Source organism: Harpia harpyja, chromosome 4 (genome assembly GCF_026419915.1).
Source record: "Harpia harpyja isolate bHarHar1 chromosome 4, bHarHar1 primary haplotype, whole genome shotgun sequence".
NCBI classification, from domain to species: domain Eukaryota; kingdom Metazoa; phylum Chordata; class Aves; order Accipitriformes; family Accipitridae; genus Harpia; species Harpia harpyja.
Window position 1 is genome coordinate 80,814,454 of NC_068943.1, and position 15,476 is coordinate 80,829,929.

General features: G+C 57.6%; 1 protein-coding gene across 14 annotated transcripts; it reads right to left on the minus strand.

Moving 5' to 3' along the window:
• Positions 1 to 5,980: 5,980 nt before the first annotated feature.
• On the minus strand, positions 5,981 to 15,435 carry DCAKD (dephospho-CoA kinase domain containing). Of its 14 annotated transcripts, none has more exons than XM_052784993.1 (7): positions 15,201 to 15,435; positions 14,778 to 14,798; positions 14,155 to 14,269; positions 11,763 to 11,880; positions 9,608 to 9,811; positions 7,610 to 7,697; positions 5,981 to 7,074 (listed from the first exon to the last, which is right to left on the minus strand). In XM_052784993.1, exons 1-7 carry the CDS (start codon positions 15,293 to 15,295, stop codon positions 6,789 to 6,791), a joined length of 927 nt encoding a protein of 308 aa, XP_052640953.1. In that variant the 5' UTR covers positions 15,296 to 15,435; the 3' UTR covers positions 5,981 to 6,788. The 14 variants fall into 14 exon arrangements, with proteins under 14 accessions (XP_052640953.1, XP_052640956.1, XP_052640962.1 ...); XM_052784996.1 differs by having other exon boundaries at positions 5,981 to 7,096; XM_052785002.1 differs by lacking the exon at positions 14,155 to 14,269 and adding an exon at positions 13,282 to 13,400 and having other exon boundaries at positions 15,201 to 15,287.
• Positions 15,436 to 15,476: the final 41 nt, after the last annotated feature.

Consider the following 15,476-nt stretch of genomic DNA (forward strand, 5'->3'; position numbering starts at 1 on the left):
GCATGGCTGCCACCCCAGGACACCTCACCCCCCCAAGCCATCATGTTCCAGTCCCAGGCCACCTCACCACCACAGTCCACTGTGTCCCCATGGCATGGCCACCACCCCAGACCACCTCTCCACCCTGGGCCACCATGTCCCCATGGCATGGCCACCACCCCAGTCCACCGTGTCCCCAGGCCATGTCCCCACAGCCCAGTTGCAGAGCCGGGATGGCTGGCTTCAATGCTGCCCTGGGGCAGCAGCACCCTATGGATGGGGACAACACACCAGGTGACCCTGGGGCAGCAGCACCCTACGGATGGGGACAACACACCAGGTGACCCTGGCTGGAGACCCCAAGGTGCTCCCTGTCCCTGTCCCCAACCCCTGCAAGAGGAGGGGGTGCAGTGCAGCCCCCCAAGCCGGCTCCATCCACCTGGGGATGGACAACTAATCAGCAAACCTCCAAAGGGCCATGTTTGGGAGCACAGGAGGGGGAAAAGGGACAAAGCCGGGAGGTGACAGCAGTGGTGGCAGTGTCTGCCATGGCAGCGGTGGCTGCAGTGGTTGCGGCGGCGGCTGCGGCGGCGGCTCCGCTCGACGCCAGCCGCCGCCGTTCCTCTGCAAAGGTTAAGCAAACAGCAGCTCCCGCAGAATCGATTCGCGGCCGAGTCCACGGCTGTTTGCTTTGGCAGCATGACGCGGGGAGGTGGGTGGGTGACGCTGAGGGGACGCCGGTGGCCAGTGGAGGGGCACCCCGATCGATGCTCCGGGGGCGCGGGTTTGGCCTGGGGGGGTGGCTGTATCCCCCCCCCCCATCTGCCACTCGCTGGGGAGCTCATTAAGGAGGATTTGGGGAAGGGCGAGGGCGGCTGGGTCAGAACAGGGGCTTTCATGGGGTCAGCGCTGTGCCGTGCCTCAGTTTCCCCTCCCAGTGCTGTGGCAGGGCGGGAGCTGCTGCCGCAGCTGCGCCACAGATGCTGCCCGTAGGACCACATGTGGCTGGGGAGGGGAGGACACGGACACTGCACCCACATGGCACCGTGGCACCCACCGTCCGGCCCCGCAGCCGGTGGTTAGCCCGGGCAGGCTGTGCTGATGGCTCAGCAGTAATTAGGACTCAGAGCCAGAAATAACTAACGACCCCGATGTCGGCCCATGCTGATGAGCTTGGGGAGGGAGCTGGCATTTGCAAGGTGTCCCCAGTGATTTTGGGTGCTCTCCCCCCAAATCATGCTGTGTCCCCAGGATGCGGCCTGGGTGGGGCCGTGGGCAGTGAGGGCAGGGCTGGGCCCTTGGCTGCCTGGCCAGGGTGGGCAGGACACCCTGGGGCGATGCGAGCCTGGGCTGCCTAGGCAGGGGCAGAGCTGGGAAGATGGCCATGTCTCCTGAACTCCCACCTGGGCCTTCCTCTGCTGGTTCCCACCACCTTGGTGGCATCCATCCATCCATCCACGCATCCATCCGTCCATCCATCCATGAATTCATCCACAGGTGCGTCCATGCATCCATTTGTCCACAGATTCATCCACACATCCATCCTGTGTCCCTGCATCCATGCATCTGTTCACGCATCGTTCCATCCATGCATTCATCCACACAGGTGTCCATGCGTCCATGCATCTATGTATTCACAGATCCATCCGTCCCTCCATCCAACTCCACGCATCCATGCATCCATCCACGCATTCATCCAGCCACCCCCAGGAGGAGAGCAGGAGAACCAGGCTGGGACCTCCTGTCCAGGCTGTCCCCCGGTCTCAAGGGAGGACACCAGCCACCCCAGCCATGCAACCTCCAGACCTGTGTCACCTCTGTCCCTGAGAAAGGACACCATGACCGCCTCATTGAGAGGCAGAGATCACTAAAAGGAGGAATTAATGAGGAGTTTTCCAGGCTGTGGATCCCCAGGGAGATGCAGTGCCAGCATGGATCAACACGGGAGCAAGGGAAGGTCCCATGGACCGATCCCGAGGTGGAGATGATCCTGGCAGGAGCCAACACTCAACTCTCGGTGCCAGGCTGGGCAGAAAATGGGCTCAAAAACCCCAGGGCAGGAGGTGCCTCTGGCCAGGAGGCTCAAAAAACCCAGGGCTGGGAGGTGTCCAGTGCCCCGCTTGCTGTGATGAGTGTGTCAGGGCTCAGCGGGGCAGCAGGGAGGTGACCGGTGCAGGCACAGACATGCAGAGGTGTCCCCACTCAACACACAGACCAGGAGATGAGGGACACACGGGGACAAGGCTGCAGGACAGAGATGAGGGCAGGGCAGGTCCAAGTGCCTGGCTGGATGTGGGCAGACGGTGCTCCTGGTTGGTTGTCTGACTGCTGGCTGGTTGGCTGGCTGGCTCTTTGGGTGAATGGCTGGTGGCCAGATGGCTAGCTGGCTGGTTGGATGCATGGATGGCTCATTGGCTGGTTGCACGCTTGGCTAGAAAGTTGGCCAGTTGGCTGCCTGGCTAGCTGCATGGCTAGATGACTGGTCAGCTGCTTGGCTGGCTGGTTGGGCAGCTGGCTAGTTGGCTTGAAGGCCAACTAGATGGCTGGTTGGCTGGGGGGTTGGCTAGGTGGTTGGTAGCTGATTGGCTAGCTGGCAGTGTGGTTGACCAACTAGCTGGTTGGCTGGTTGGTAGATGGCTAGCCAGTTGGCTAGCTGGCTAGATGGCTAGGTGGTGGGTTGGCTGGCTGGCTGGCTGGCTGGTTGGCTACCTGGCTGGTTAGCTGGCTGGCCAGTTGACCAACAGTCTGTTTGGCTAGCTGGCTTGTTGGCTGGCCAGTTGACCAACAGGCTGGCTGGCCAGTTGCCCAGTTGGCTGATGGCTGGCCAGCGGCAGGCTGATTGGCTAGTCGGCCGGCTGGGTTAGCACCGGCCCCGGGGACAGGGACATGCCAGCACGTCCCAGCCCAATGCCGGGCACTGTCCCTTGCCCAATGCGGGGATCCCAGCTGCAGGCGGGGGGGCAAGGTGGGGGTGGCACATCCCCCCCCGTCCCTGTCTCTGTCACGCTGCCTCTCATTACGGACACGGCGGGGCCTGCCACCCTCCTGCCGCACGGCAATTAAGGGCTGCCAACACCGCTACTTAATTAGAGCCTGGTTGATGGGACCGGCTGGTGAGCGATGGGAAATGGCTGCTCAGCTGGCAGCAGGATCCAGCTGAGGGGGGACGGAGGGGACGGGCTCAGGGTCGTGTCCCCCCAGGGACTTGGGCTGCTGGGACCTGCTGTGCTGTCCCCAGCGTGTCCCATGGCCGGTGGGGACGGGCTGTGACACAGCTGAGGGGGGTGCACGGTGACACTGGGTGACAGCCCACGGGATGTGCAGGGGGTGGCACTGGGGAGCATCCTGCGCAGTGACGGTGTGTGACACCCCAGGCCATGCAGTGACGGTGACACTGGGTGACACCCCATGGGCCATGCAGTGACACAGCACTGCGTGACATCCCATGCACCAGGCATTGACGGTGACTCTGTGTGACAACCCACGGGAGCTGCAGTGACAGTGCGTGGCACCCCGCAGCCCCGCAGTGACAGTGACACCCCGTGCACTGCGCGGTGACAGTGACACCATGTGACACCCCAGGGAGCAACAGTGACGCTCTGCAATACAGCAGGGCTGCGCAGCAGCACCGTGTCACACGAGTGGGACTGTGCAGCCATGGTGACGCTGTGTGATGCCCCGGGGGTCCGTGCAGTGACAGTGACACTGTGCCACACCCCAGGGACCATGCAGTGACAGTGACACCTGTGACACTGGGGGCCATGCAGTGACACTGGTGACACCAGTGCCATACAGTGACACCACACTCAGGCCCCCCAGCCTGTCCCTCCCAGGGGTCCCTCCCTCGTCAGTATTGGGGCCCCCTCCCAGCCCACGCTTGGGGACAGTCCCCACTGGGGGATGTCACCCTGTCCCTACGGCCCCGTGGGGGCGACCTGCCAGCTCCAGGACATCTGCAACCCCCCCCCCCCCCCACCTGCCCGGTGGGTGCCCCATGATGGGTGCTGGGGAGGAGGTGCTCCAGGGACGGGGTGCTCCAGGGAAGGGGTGCTCCAGGGAAGGGGTGCAGCAGGAGGGGCGGCCGTCCGTCACGAGCCCCCAACAACCGCAGCGTAATTGATCCAGCCGCCAATTTGCAGCAGTTAAATATTTGGCTTGTGCATGGCGCGGGGCTTGGCTCACTGCTCAAACAGCCCCGGGTGAGAGGAGACGGATAGGCCGCGGCGAGCAGCTGCTCCAGACGTTACCCGATCGATGGCGGGAGGCGCGGCGAGCTGGGGCGGCCTCAGAGCGCGGGGCCGAGGGGATGCCTCGGTGCTGGGGTACGTGGCACAGCACCCTGGGACCTCTGCCAGCACCTGCGGGCCATGGGAGCCCACGTGGAGGCAGCTCATAGGGGGGCAGCATCTGTGTCACGAGCACAGGGGTCTCAGCCAGGGTGTCCCCCCCTGGCTGGACAAGTGCTGCCCTTCAGGTCCCCTCCACGGCCATCGACTGAGCTGTCGATGCCACCCAGCAGCCCACAGAACGGAGCCATCCGTCACTGGTGGGGAAATGGCTGCAGGCAGAGCCACCCGGCCACCACCATGGATGCAGGGCGTGCTGGTGGCTTGTCCCCAAGGGGCTTTGGCTGGGGGGTGGCCAGGAGCAGGACCTGGGCAGGTCTGTGGGTGCTGGGGCAGCTGCCACGGCTGGGTACCATGTGGCACCCACGGGAAGGACCCTGTGGCCAAGCACCATGGTTAGGACCCCTTCCCCAGTGGGTGCCGATGCCTGGGCACACAGCCCACCCACGGGGCTCAACCTCCAGCTCAGCCCAGGGCACCAGGCACCCCAAGGCCATGCCAGCCCCAGCCAGCACTGTGGGGAGCCCTGTGTCTCGCTGTACCCCTGAAACCGCTCGCTCCCTCGGCCCTGCTAAACTCGTTAGCGGCTGGCAAACGTCAGCAGGGCAGGAGCAAAGCGCCAAATGCAATTACGGTGCCCTCGCTTTCTTCTCCCCCCCCCGGGCTTCATCGCAGCCCCATTTATCGCAGAGGCGGCGAGCCGGGAGGGAGGAAGGCAATCAGGGCTTATCTCGGGCTGAGACCGTCCTGCTCCAGCCCTGATTTATCGCTGGCTGCGAGGGACTCCCGGCATCACCACCACAATTAAGGGAGCATTAAAAAGGAGGGGAGGGAACCGGCAGAGGGTTATCACTTACGTACAGCTCCCCCCCTCACTGCCTGAAAAGTTGGGTACCCAGGGTGGGCACCCCAGCTCGGGGATGCTCTCCTGTGGCTGTAGCTGTACAGGGACCACCGGGTCTCCCCTGACAAGTGAGACGGGAGCCCTGGGTGCACGGCTGGGCTCAGAGGAGGGTGGAGGGGGTGGGAAGGGTGCCCGGCCCCGAAAAGGGGCATGTGCTGGCTGGGCAGGGCTGTGACACCCTGGGAAAGGTCCCTGTGCCCAAAGGCTGGCGCTGGGGACAGCAGGGACACTGCCTCGCTCTGCTGCATCCCTGCCTGCTGGGCCAACAAGCCCAGACAGGAGGGTGGGAAGGTGGGTCAGAGCCCAAGCATCCCACAGGACCTTGGGGACCACTGTGCGCAGGCAGGAGGTGGGCAGGGGCTGGCAACACCCACCTTTCTCAAAACGTTGTGATGGGGGGGGTGGGGGTGGCAGCAGGACAGGGCTGCCCTCAGGGGAAAGCACTGACCACAGAAAACCACAGCGAATCCCAGGATTGCATCCCAGGAAGCCAGACCCACACCGTGGGGAGCCCGGAGCCAACACGAAGCCATACCCCCCCCCCAAAGGAAGCTCATAGCAGGGGCCAATGCTCTGAGAAGCTCCCTGGGACCGGTTCAGGGATGTGTACTCGGGGAAAAAGCACGAGCGTGCTCGTCAGCTCTGCTTGCGTGTGGTGAACTTTACAGAGCACAGCCGTGCCCCGGCACAGGAACAACCTGGGAGAGGGGCAGGAAAAAGCAGCGCTCGCAGCCTGCAGGTTGCAGAGCCATGGGGAGCCAGCTGCTGTTTAGCACTTTATTAAAACAAACATGAAGAGGCAACACCCGCTTCGCCCCAACTCGTGCTCTCCCACGGGGAAACTGCTGCCGAAGGAAAACTCAAACAGCAGTAAATGAGTTTCAGCAAGGCAGGTTGTAGGTCTCAGCCTGCTCGGGGGACGTATCAGACCCTCAGATCCAAAGCCAAGGGTGACCCACAAGTGATGATTGCAGAAATAGAGGGCAGGAAGGAGGGCAAGCAGCCAGCTGAACACCTAACCCATGTGAAATGAGGTGCTGTCTGTCCCCCCGCTCAGGCAGATTTAACATGTTTCCATTAAATCAACATGAAAGAAGGGAAAAATCTCATGGCTAAATTCAGATTAGCCGGAGCTGTGAGCTAGGAGGGGATCAACCTGGGGACACCTGCTAGCAGAAACAGGACCTGAGAGGCCACCTACTCCCCCAGTGAAGAGATTGTCCTGGAAGACATTAAAGTGCCTAAATTCACTGAAGCCCCACCGTACAGACCCACGGGGGGACAATGAGGGCTTCATCCCCTCCACAGGCCACAGCCTTGCAAGGGGAGCAGTCTCATCCCACAGGCATAGCTGGTGGGTAAGAACTTGAGCAGGAAGAAAGGAGAGGGGAGACAGTGCCAGAAAAAAACCCCTACGCTCACCTTGGGAAGTCTGCAAGGAGACGCCTCATCCCACTGTCTGCATTCAGCTGGCAAAGCTCATTAAAAGAGGTGGCCTTTCACTGCCCTTTTCAAACCTGGAAATTCAGGCCTCTTCCATGACAAAAAGAAAAGGTGAATTAAGAGATGAAACGCCGGAGGAGGAGGTACACCAGCCCTCCAAGCCCAGCTACAACTGTGCCCACCACCAGCCGTGCCCAGAGGAAATCCAGGGAATCCTCCAGGCGCGCGTGCAGCTTCAGGACCTGCCGGCGCGTGCTCTCCCGGTCCCCGGAGTTGTCAATGACATGACTCGCTAATTTGCGCTTCTCGTCCAGCGGCAGCTGGGAGGCGATGCGAGCTTCTGCCTCGGCCTGGGACAGCCTGTTCCTCTTCATCAGCCGAGACAGCTGCGTCGGCGGGTCGCTGCCAGGATGGGAGGGTGGCACTGAGATGGCGGTGTGGGAAGGAAGAGGGGGTTTACCTGCCTTCCTCAGCAGGAGGGTCAATAGCCGCAGTAAAGCGAGGGGGAGAGATGTGCCACGCTTCATTTCAGATCTGGCGCAGGCATCCTGCACTCGGGTCAGCAGAGACACCCCTGCAGCGCTGCCCAGGCTGACCCCACTGCGTGTTTTTGGCATTCCCACGGCCCGTAACACCAGAGCAGTGCCCCAAACCCTGCCCCAGGCAACAGAGCACAGGTTGTGGATGGCCCAAAGACAGCAATTTCCCCTATACGATGGTGCCAGGTTTCAGGAAAACCTCAGTAAGAAGCCCCTCGTACACTAGGATAAAGGAAGGTGTTGCTTCTCATGCCTACAGAAAAGAGGTGGCATTATTGATAGGCTTCACACCAGGGCTGCAGCTAAATCCTCACCAGAGCGAGAGGGACGTGATGGTCCCCTCCAGCCTCTAAGAGAGGTGGCAGCATCCCAGTCCTCAAGGTTCACATGGCACTTACCAATAAACCAAGACCGTGTATTTCATAAACTTGGTCAATCTGTTGGTCTCAAAGAGCAGAGGGATGTCGAGGATGACGTAGCGGTAGCCTGCAGAAATGACCCCCCCCCCCCCCCCAAAAAAAGGGAACAGCGTTACTTGGATTCCCAAATCCCTCGTGCTGCACACACACCATGGCCACAGTTGCTCCAGCAAAGCAAGCGCGAGAGGTCTACAGCTCCACGATTACAGCTGAGAGGAGAGCAGAGCCTGTTTGCCCTCCTCCCCCTCGGAGGGAGGAAATGGTTTCGTTCCAAGTTTCCAGAGGAAAAAAAAAAAAAACCAAACCAAAAAAACCCCTAACCTGGATGATCTCAGACCAAAGGTGAAGCTGCAGAAATATAATGAGGAGCTGAAACAAGAAGCTCAAATGAAAGTGCCTGTGCCTGGCTGGCGAGAGCAGCAGTCACGCTATCGGTGCTGGCCTCTCCAGGGGAGCAGTGCCCACAGCAGTATTTGCTCTCCTCTCTTTCACTTGTCCAAGACTTCGCCAGGCTGTGGTCATTTGAGCTGATGTTTCCCAGCTCAGTTTTCTTCCCTTTATGGAAAGCTTTGGCTGAACAGTTCCATTTTTCCAAGGAAATCCTTGTGGACCTCTCACGGCTGTGACACTGAAACGCAGGGGTGCCTCCAGGCACAGCGCCAGGGCCTGAAACCTCACCAAACCTGGCGAAGTTTGGTTTAAAACTGCTGCCACCACACAGAGCAGCCAGTGGAGGAGAGCTCATAACCACCAGCTGCCATCCTCCCAGACCCTGCAGCCCACCTCAGGTTCTCCACGTGCCTCTGCCCTTCGCGAGCACCAACTCCCCTGGCAGACGGCAGCGTTTGGGGATGTGGGGGTATGCCCTGCTGAGTCTGGGGGAGCGGGCAAGGGTAGGGGAAAGTTGTAAGTCAGGACCTCGCTCCCCTGTGTGTCCCTCAGCCGAGGGGACACCTCCAGTTTTGCTGGTGTCCCCTCTTTATAACCCAAACCCCCTTACTGACCTGGCCACGGCAATAAAAGCCTTGACAAAGACATCATCATCCAATAAGCCACCATTTTACCAGCATCTCCGCCCAGAGAGACTTCTTGCTGCCCTACGGTTTGATCGATAAGAGCTTTCCTTACACAGCGATCCTTAGAGACAACATTCAGCTATCCCAAATCATTAAAACCTGACTAATGAGGACAAAGCAGCCTGCTGAAGACACACGGCACTCTTGCTGAGGGGCAGAACAGCATCCGCCTCCTGAGCCCACAGCCCCGGGTTCAAGACTCCCATCTCTGGCTCCCGGCTTTCCTGCCTGTTGCTTTCTCTGTGCTTTCTCCTCCTCCTCCTCACCCTGCAGCACAGCATGGCCCCACAGTGCCCCAGCACAGGCCTATTCAGCTGTCACAGGGCTCAGCTTTGATAAGTTCCGCGAAACCAGACTGACTCTATTAAGACATCCTTCTGTCTACATGGAGACCTCCAAAACAGCTGGTGATCTTATCTGGCATTTGATTAGACCAAGTTTGACAGCTGTATTTGTTATATTTATCAGGGGAAAAAGCAGGACTTTGGAAACCACAGCTGTCAGCCCATTTCTCACCTTATCGAGACTAAAAGGGCTCCGCAGCTTTCACTGAAGCCCGGGGAGGTTGGGGGCAGGGAAGAATATTTGGCCGTTTCAGAAGGTATGACATTATCCAGCAAGTAATCTCAGAAGAGGCCTCACAATGCTTTTCTCAGGCCCTACAGATGTACTTTGAACCATAGAAGAAGAAGGTGGTAAAGGGCAGCAGTGAAAGGCAGGACTGAATCCTCCAAACGCCGACGCGAAAGGCCACCGGTGGCAGAGCACAAAGGCCGTCACTCAACGTCAGCTCCCCTTCTCCTTCCCCGTCCCTCTCCCCACTTTAAAACCAAAGGCAGAGCAAGCAGGGACAGCTCCTGCCTGAGCAGGAGTCCCCGTGTGCTGGGACACGGCCTCTTACCTAGCACAAAGTACTTCCAGATCTGCTTCAGCATCTCCTTCTGGATCTCTGGGTGTGTGACAGAGTTCAGCAGCTGCCGTTTCTCCGGGTGGGAGAAGATAATGTTTCCTAGAGCCTCGCGATTTATCTCTCCATTCTCCAAGAGGATCTCGGTGCCAAAGTAATGCACTATCTGTCGATAGGCCTTGAAGTGGGGCTGCACCACTGATAACATTAAACAGCCGGAGGTTAGAGCCAGTTCTACAGCACAGTTGGTGTTTGCATCAGCGATTGGCCTCAAATGAGTTTTGTTCATTAAATAACCGAGCTTATTCTCCTCAGCGGGCAGCACATCTGCCTGCCAGCGCATGCTGAACCGAGACCAGCATGGCTCAGCACTGCAGCCCGGCAGACACCTGGCATTGGTGCTGCAGGAAAGCATCTGTAAAAAACCCTCTCAGCCCAAGGTCCCTTTGAGGGCTGACACCCGAGAGATCGAAGCATCCTGCAAACATTAATTCAGCGCCACAACCCTCCCTCGTGCGTGCTGCTGCTCGGGGTTAGAAGTCAGCAGGGTGGGCGGGAGGACTCACTGACGGCTACCAGCCAAGGCACAGGCAGGAACAGGGCTGAGCTGATTCCCACCACCTGCAGGGCGAGGAGTTGAGCAGGGAGATCCTAAAGGGACCGGGACCAGCATCAGGTTTATTTTAGCTGCAAACTTCAGCACTAGGTGAATACAGCCTGGCTGCTACAAGTTGGCTTTGGCTGCTACTAAGATTTTTTACTGTCTTTCACCTCAGTCACCAAATTCTTCATGAGAATGAACACAGAAACCTAAGAGATCAATTCTCAATAGGTATTTGCAGGGACCCTGATGTTACGTGAGCATATAATTTTAAAGCCACCAAAAAATCACCAACAAAAAGGATGCAGTAATAAAACCATAATTAAGATCAAGCTGAGGCTAACCACAGAGAATGACAGACCGTATATAATTTTCTTTCCAAAATCCAGGAACATTGCCACAGGTTGTAACCTCAGGCCAACCTAATAAAAGTCTTTAAGACCAATTTCTTTCTTCCGTGGAATTTCACATCGAGGCAGTTTCAGGATGAGTGAAATCCATATAGTAAACAAACACATATAAAAAAGGAATTGGAGAAAAATGAAGTGATTGGTAGAAAACCGACACTGAGTACCTGTAGTGTTTTCCTATCATCTCTGAGGGCTTTTAGCGCCTCCAGCAAATTTTCCGCACCTTGAGGGGAATTACAGTGCAATAAAATGTTAAGAGCATCACAGCTTTGAGCAGCTACACAGTAAGTTCTTCACCAAATAGAAAAGCGCAGGCACTTCAAAATGACACTGCCTGCACCACTGCTCAGCTGCAGACCCGAAACCTTCTGCATACAAAATCAGCAGCCCTTCCCAGAGCGAGCGCTGCTCTCCTCGTTATCCCGGTGGTATGGAGCGATTAACATCTCACCCCGCATCGCACAGGTAATCGAGGAGAGTAGGGTCTGTTCCAGTCCTGCTGAGGCAGGGTCTGGATTTCTGGGTTTCTTCTGTAGCCAGGAAAGCACATTTCCAGAGCAGTGAGAGGCAGGTGTGCTGTGCAGAAGCACAGACCGAATTCCCTCTGATCTGGGATATTTGGAGCCTCTTTTTTCTGAGCGCATTAAGGCACAAGTAATTTTGTGGACCAACCTCTCAGTATTTACAATCAAGCAACATCCAGCACAGAGGGAAATTCTCTTTCAGCGTGTTAGCGATCCCACCGAATGTAACCAAGTTACAGGATGGGTGTCCTGAGGCTTAGGGGGGACACCAGATCAGCTGAGGGAACCCGCTTTACAGAGAACTGCATTTATTTTGCCCAGAGTTGGCTTTCAAAGCCGGGAAGCACTGCACTTCAGGAGAGGGAAACTCAGGGCAAGATCTCCCGACAGTGTTTGTTATTAGGACAAGATCTTTTTTTTTTTTCTTTATTAAAAATATATCCTAGTTCCAATCCTCCCCAAGACAGCAGCTCCACACAGCCTCATCGACTGGGGAATAGGAGGGCAACACTTATCTAATGTACCCAGAGCACCCTCTGCCGTCTGCACTTCCCCGCATCAATCCCAGTTGTCAGGGGAACCTCAGGGAGAAAGATCAACTATGCAAAACTCACCCTCTCTGGCAATAACATCGGCATCAATCACGGCACAGCCCAGTTCCCGGAGTACGGCCACCACCGTGCTCTTTCCCGATGCGATTCCACCCGAGAGTCCGACCAGGAACATTGTGCTCTGAAACGGAGAGAAAAGAGCTTGAAAACATGCCAGGACAGGGCTGTTTTGTTCATGCTGTGCACATCGAATATTTATCCCAAACAGGCAACTTCATTCAAAGCTCATTTTCATACGTTTTCAGGGCATCACTGAGACATTACCACAATTTTGGCACCTCTCTCAGCTCGGTACAGCCTGTAAAACAGGGGAAGAGCAGTGTTGGGTTAAATGAGGCTTCCCTGGACCCTGCTAACTCTGGATGTGCAACTTGAGCCAGCCTTAAGTTCTTCCAGCTGGTTTACCTGCAGCTCCACCCAACTTGTTTCCCTTTTAGCATCTGCACCCATCAAGCCACAGTCTCACCTACAGCACCCTAAATCAGAGGACATTTCTGGCAGGGTTTTCGAGGGTGACTCAGGATCAGTGACAAAGGGGAAGAATTCGGACATCTCAGCCCAGACCAAGAAATGCGAGGACTGAGAGGGAGAGCCCTGCTTGATCTCTACAGCCAGGGTGTAAGAGGAGATAAGCTACCTCTGACATAAGCGGGATGCAAAGCACACAAGCCAGTAAGTAAATTGCATCCCCACGCTACTTGGAAGCCAGTGCAGTCATTGACAGCCCAACGGACAGAAGAAATCATGGCTCTGAGCAGCAAACTTGTGTCTGTTAGCTCGCAAACATGGCACCAAATGCAGAGTCTGTGCTTGCCGATGGCCTCGAGGCTAGGAGGGCGCAGGTAACCCCCCAGCCGACCCAGAGCAGACGACTTCTCTCACAGTTTCTGCACTGAGATCTCTCCCCACTCAGTCCAAACCCCGCAACCCTCTAAATCCCACTTGCACCCTTTCAAAACCAAAAGGCTCAGCGACGCAGAGGCAGCTCTGGACAGGAGTGGGTGCTCCTGTGAGCAAGGTGGTATCTGCATCCCCAAAAAGGCAACACCCACAGCAGGCTGGGAACAGACCCCAGCGTCCCCTCTCCAGCCTCCATGGACCAACATCAGCCCCAGCCAAGGGCGTTCAGGGCTTTGTGCAGCCAAGCCCTGCAAATCCCCAAGGACAGAGGCCCTGACTTTGCCGTCACCTTGTCCAGTGTGATGTCACCCTCATGGGCGAGAACCCTGACCCTCCCAAGCCCCAGCTTGTGGCTGTTGCCCCTTGCATCTGAGAAGAAACTGGCTCCACCATCTTTGGCCAGGAGCCAGAAGCTGCTGGTAGACAGCCCTCAGCTTCCTCTTGCCCAGAGGAAGGGAGACCCAGCTCCCACCATCTCTCCCAGCGAGCCAAGTACCCTAAACCCCAACGATCTCAGTAACCATTGCTCTGCCTAAACTGGTTCTGGTGTCACACCTCTCTCCAGACACCATGGCTACTAGCCCCCCAAAAAACTCTGCATATACAGGAACCAGGTACCTACTGCCGTACTGTCCCCCACGAACGGGGACCGCGCCGCTTTGCACCCAAGGGCAGCAGCTAGGAACACGGGCCTGCAGGACGGCTGAAGATGGGCAAAAACACAGCACGGCTTTCTTTTTGCTAGAAAAAAAAGACACTTTTGTCATAACTTGATCCTACGAACAGGACCCAGACCCACAGTCTTGCGGGGAGGAGGAGGTGGGTAAGTCCTGTGACAGCTGGAGGCAATTCAGCAGAGGGAGGAACCAGGAGTTAGAGCAAAACCCAGCAGCACCTGCCAGCAGCATCGCAAAGCGACTTTGCTTTATGGCTGCCGAGAGCCGATGCCAGCCCGCAGCAGCACCATGTGCTCTTTTCCATTCCAAGACACCAGGCGAATGGATCATGTTAACTCAATGGGGTTAACCTGAGCAACAACAAGGGGGAATTCAAAGGGAATCAGAAAGGGCATGTATAATAAATACCAGTGCTTTGCGGGAGGCTTATGTAAATCCCAAGCTCTGTTGCCAAGCAAGTACCCAGTGCCTACGGGGAGCCTTTCCTGGCTTTACGGTGGGCTTGGCGTGACAGAGGGGCTGTTTCTCTATTTATCGCAGAAGGTTAAAATCCTGCCCTCCCCAGCAGGATTTTATACACCCTCTGCAACAGCCGGCAAGGGCTAATGCTGCATGAGGAGAATCAGGCCCTTGGCATGCTGCCTTGCAGGGGTAGAGGCTCCACTCACGTGTTTTTTAAAAATACACATAAAAAACTCTCCTGCCCATGTAGAGTAAATACAGGGTTTTAACTGCAGTAACCCAGACGCTCTGGCCTCCAGCCTCAGCTGGGACTTGGTCCCAAAAAAACCTGCTATTTCTGTCCCTCCGTTACATACCTCTGCAGGCAGGCGGCTTGCTGTGAGAATTACTGCAGGGGTAAAAGCACTTGGAAGGGTTAGTCTAGAAACCACGGCCAAACAGGGCTTGAAAACACTTGTGCTGTCACAGGGCCTGTACAGATATAAGATCCATGGTACGAGGTATAAATATTTAACGAGCTTGGGTTTGAACTGTACACAAGGGTAGAGAGTCCAGCCCATTCCTGCAGATGTTACAGGAAGGAGCCAAAATCAGTTTTCCCCAAAATACACCATATTTTGGTGTATGTGGCCTGCGCCAACTAAATCAAATGTGGGGAAAGCCAAAATGCGAGCCACAGAGGCTAGTCAGATTGGAAAACTCGGCAAGTTATTCCTGCTGTGAGGAATGGTGCCCCAGGAGATGTAACCGAGCCCTGAGGAAGTGGCTTTTAAAGACTGAGGTGCCCGAATTTTCCCTGTGTCTCGACTCCTCTGGTTTTTGAGCACAGCACAAGTTGCTCGCCTCAAGCCATCCATCCAGCACGCCACAGGGCTGAGGACCGAGCCGAAAGGCGTCCTCCAGCACCATGCTACAACCAGCCCTCCTCCAGCTCCCATCCTCCACTCTGACTGGGGCCTGGCACAGCCTGTTGACAGACCTAGTGTTTGGCTTGAGGAGGCTGCAATTAAAAGGAAAAATCATAAAATACATCGTTACCTCGGTGGGGAAAAAGCCACCACTGCAACTGTCACCACGAACCACCCCCCGGGCCTTTTGACTGGTACTGAATCAATCCCCCTGTGCTGATGGTTTTCGCCGGGCAGGGTCCTGACTGTACAACGGCGCTTTCCCGGTGGTCCCGAACCCGGCCCCCGGCCCTGGCCACCCCCCGCGGCCTCCCCAAGCCCGGGGCCTGTGACACGGTCGGGGGTGGGTCAGGCTGGGCCGCGGGGCAGGGCTGGGGAGCGGAGCAGGGCCGGCCAGGCCCCGGGGGGACCACCCGCACCGGGCCGAGCCTGGCCGCCGCCCGCAGGGAGCGAGGGCCGGAGCGGGTCCCCTCACAGTGCCCTCACCCACTCACCCTCGGCCGGGCTTCAGGCGCGCCGCAGTGTCCCGCGCGCCTATTGGCTGGTGGGAAGCCGCGTCCCTCTCCCAGCCAATCGGCGCCGCCCTCATTGGGTTCGGCCCGCCCCCTCGGGCAGGAAGCGGGTAGGGGCGCGGACACCGCGACAGCGGCGGGGCCCAGGCCGCGGCTCTCCGCCACGGCGGGTGGCTCCGCACGGCTGCCCCGGTGTGAGCGAGCCCTTCCGCCCCCGAAGGCCGACGGGAACTGCAGTCCCGGTCCCGGCGCGGCCCA

What these genes read in the sequence shown, in the direction of transcription:
- DCAKD (XM_052784993.1), bottom strand. Translation starts at nt 15,295, where the DNA reads ATGAGGGCGGCGCCGATTGGCTGGGAGAGGGACGCGGCTTCCCACCAG. An exon ending in CAAGCCGCCTGCCTGCAGAG is followed by an intron (nt 11,881 to 14,154) that starts GTATGTAACGGA and finishes TCTCCGTTTCAG; the next exon opens with AGCACAATGTTCCTGGTCGG. An exon ending in TACACGGTCTTGGTTTATTG is followed by an intron (nt 7,075 to 7,609) that starts GTAAGTGCCATG and finishes CCATCCTGGCAG; the next exon opens with CGACCCGCCGACGCAGCTGT.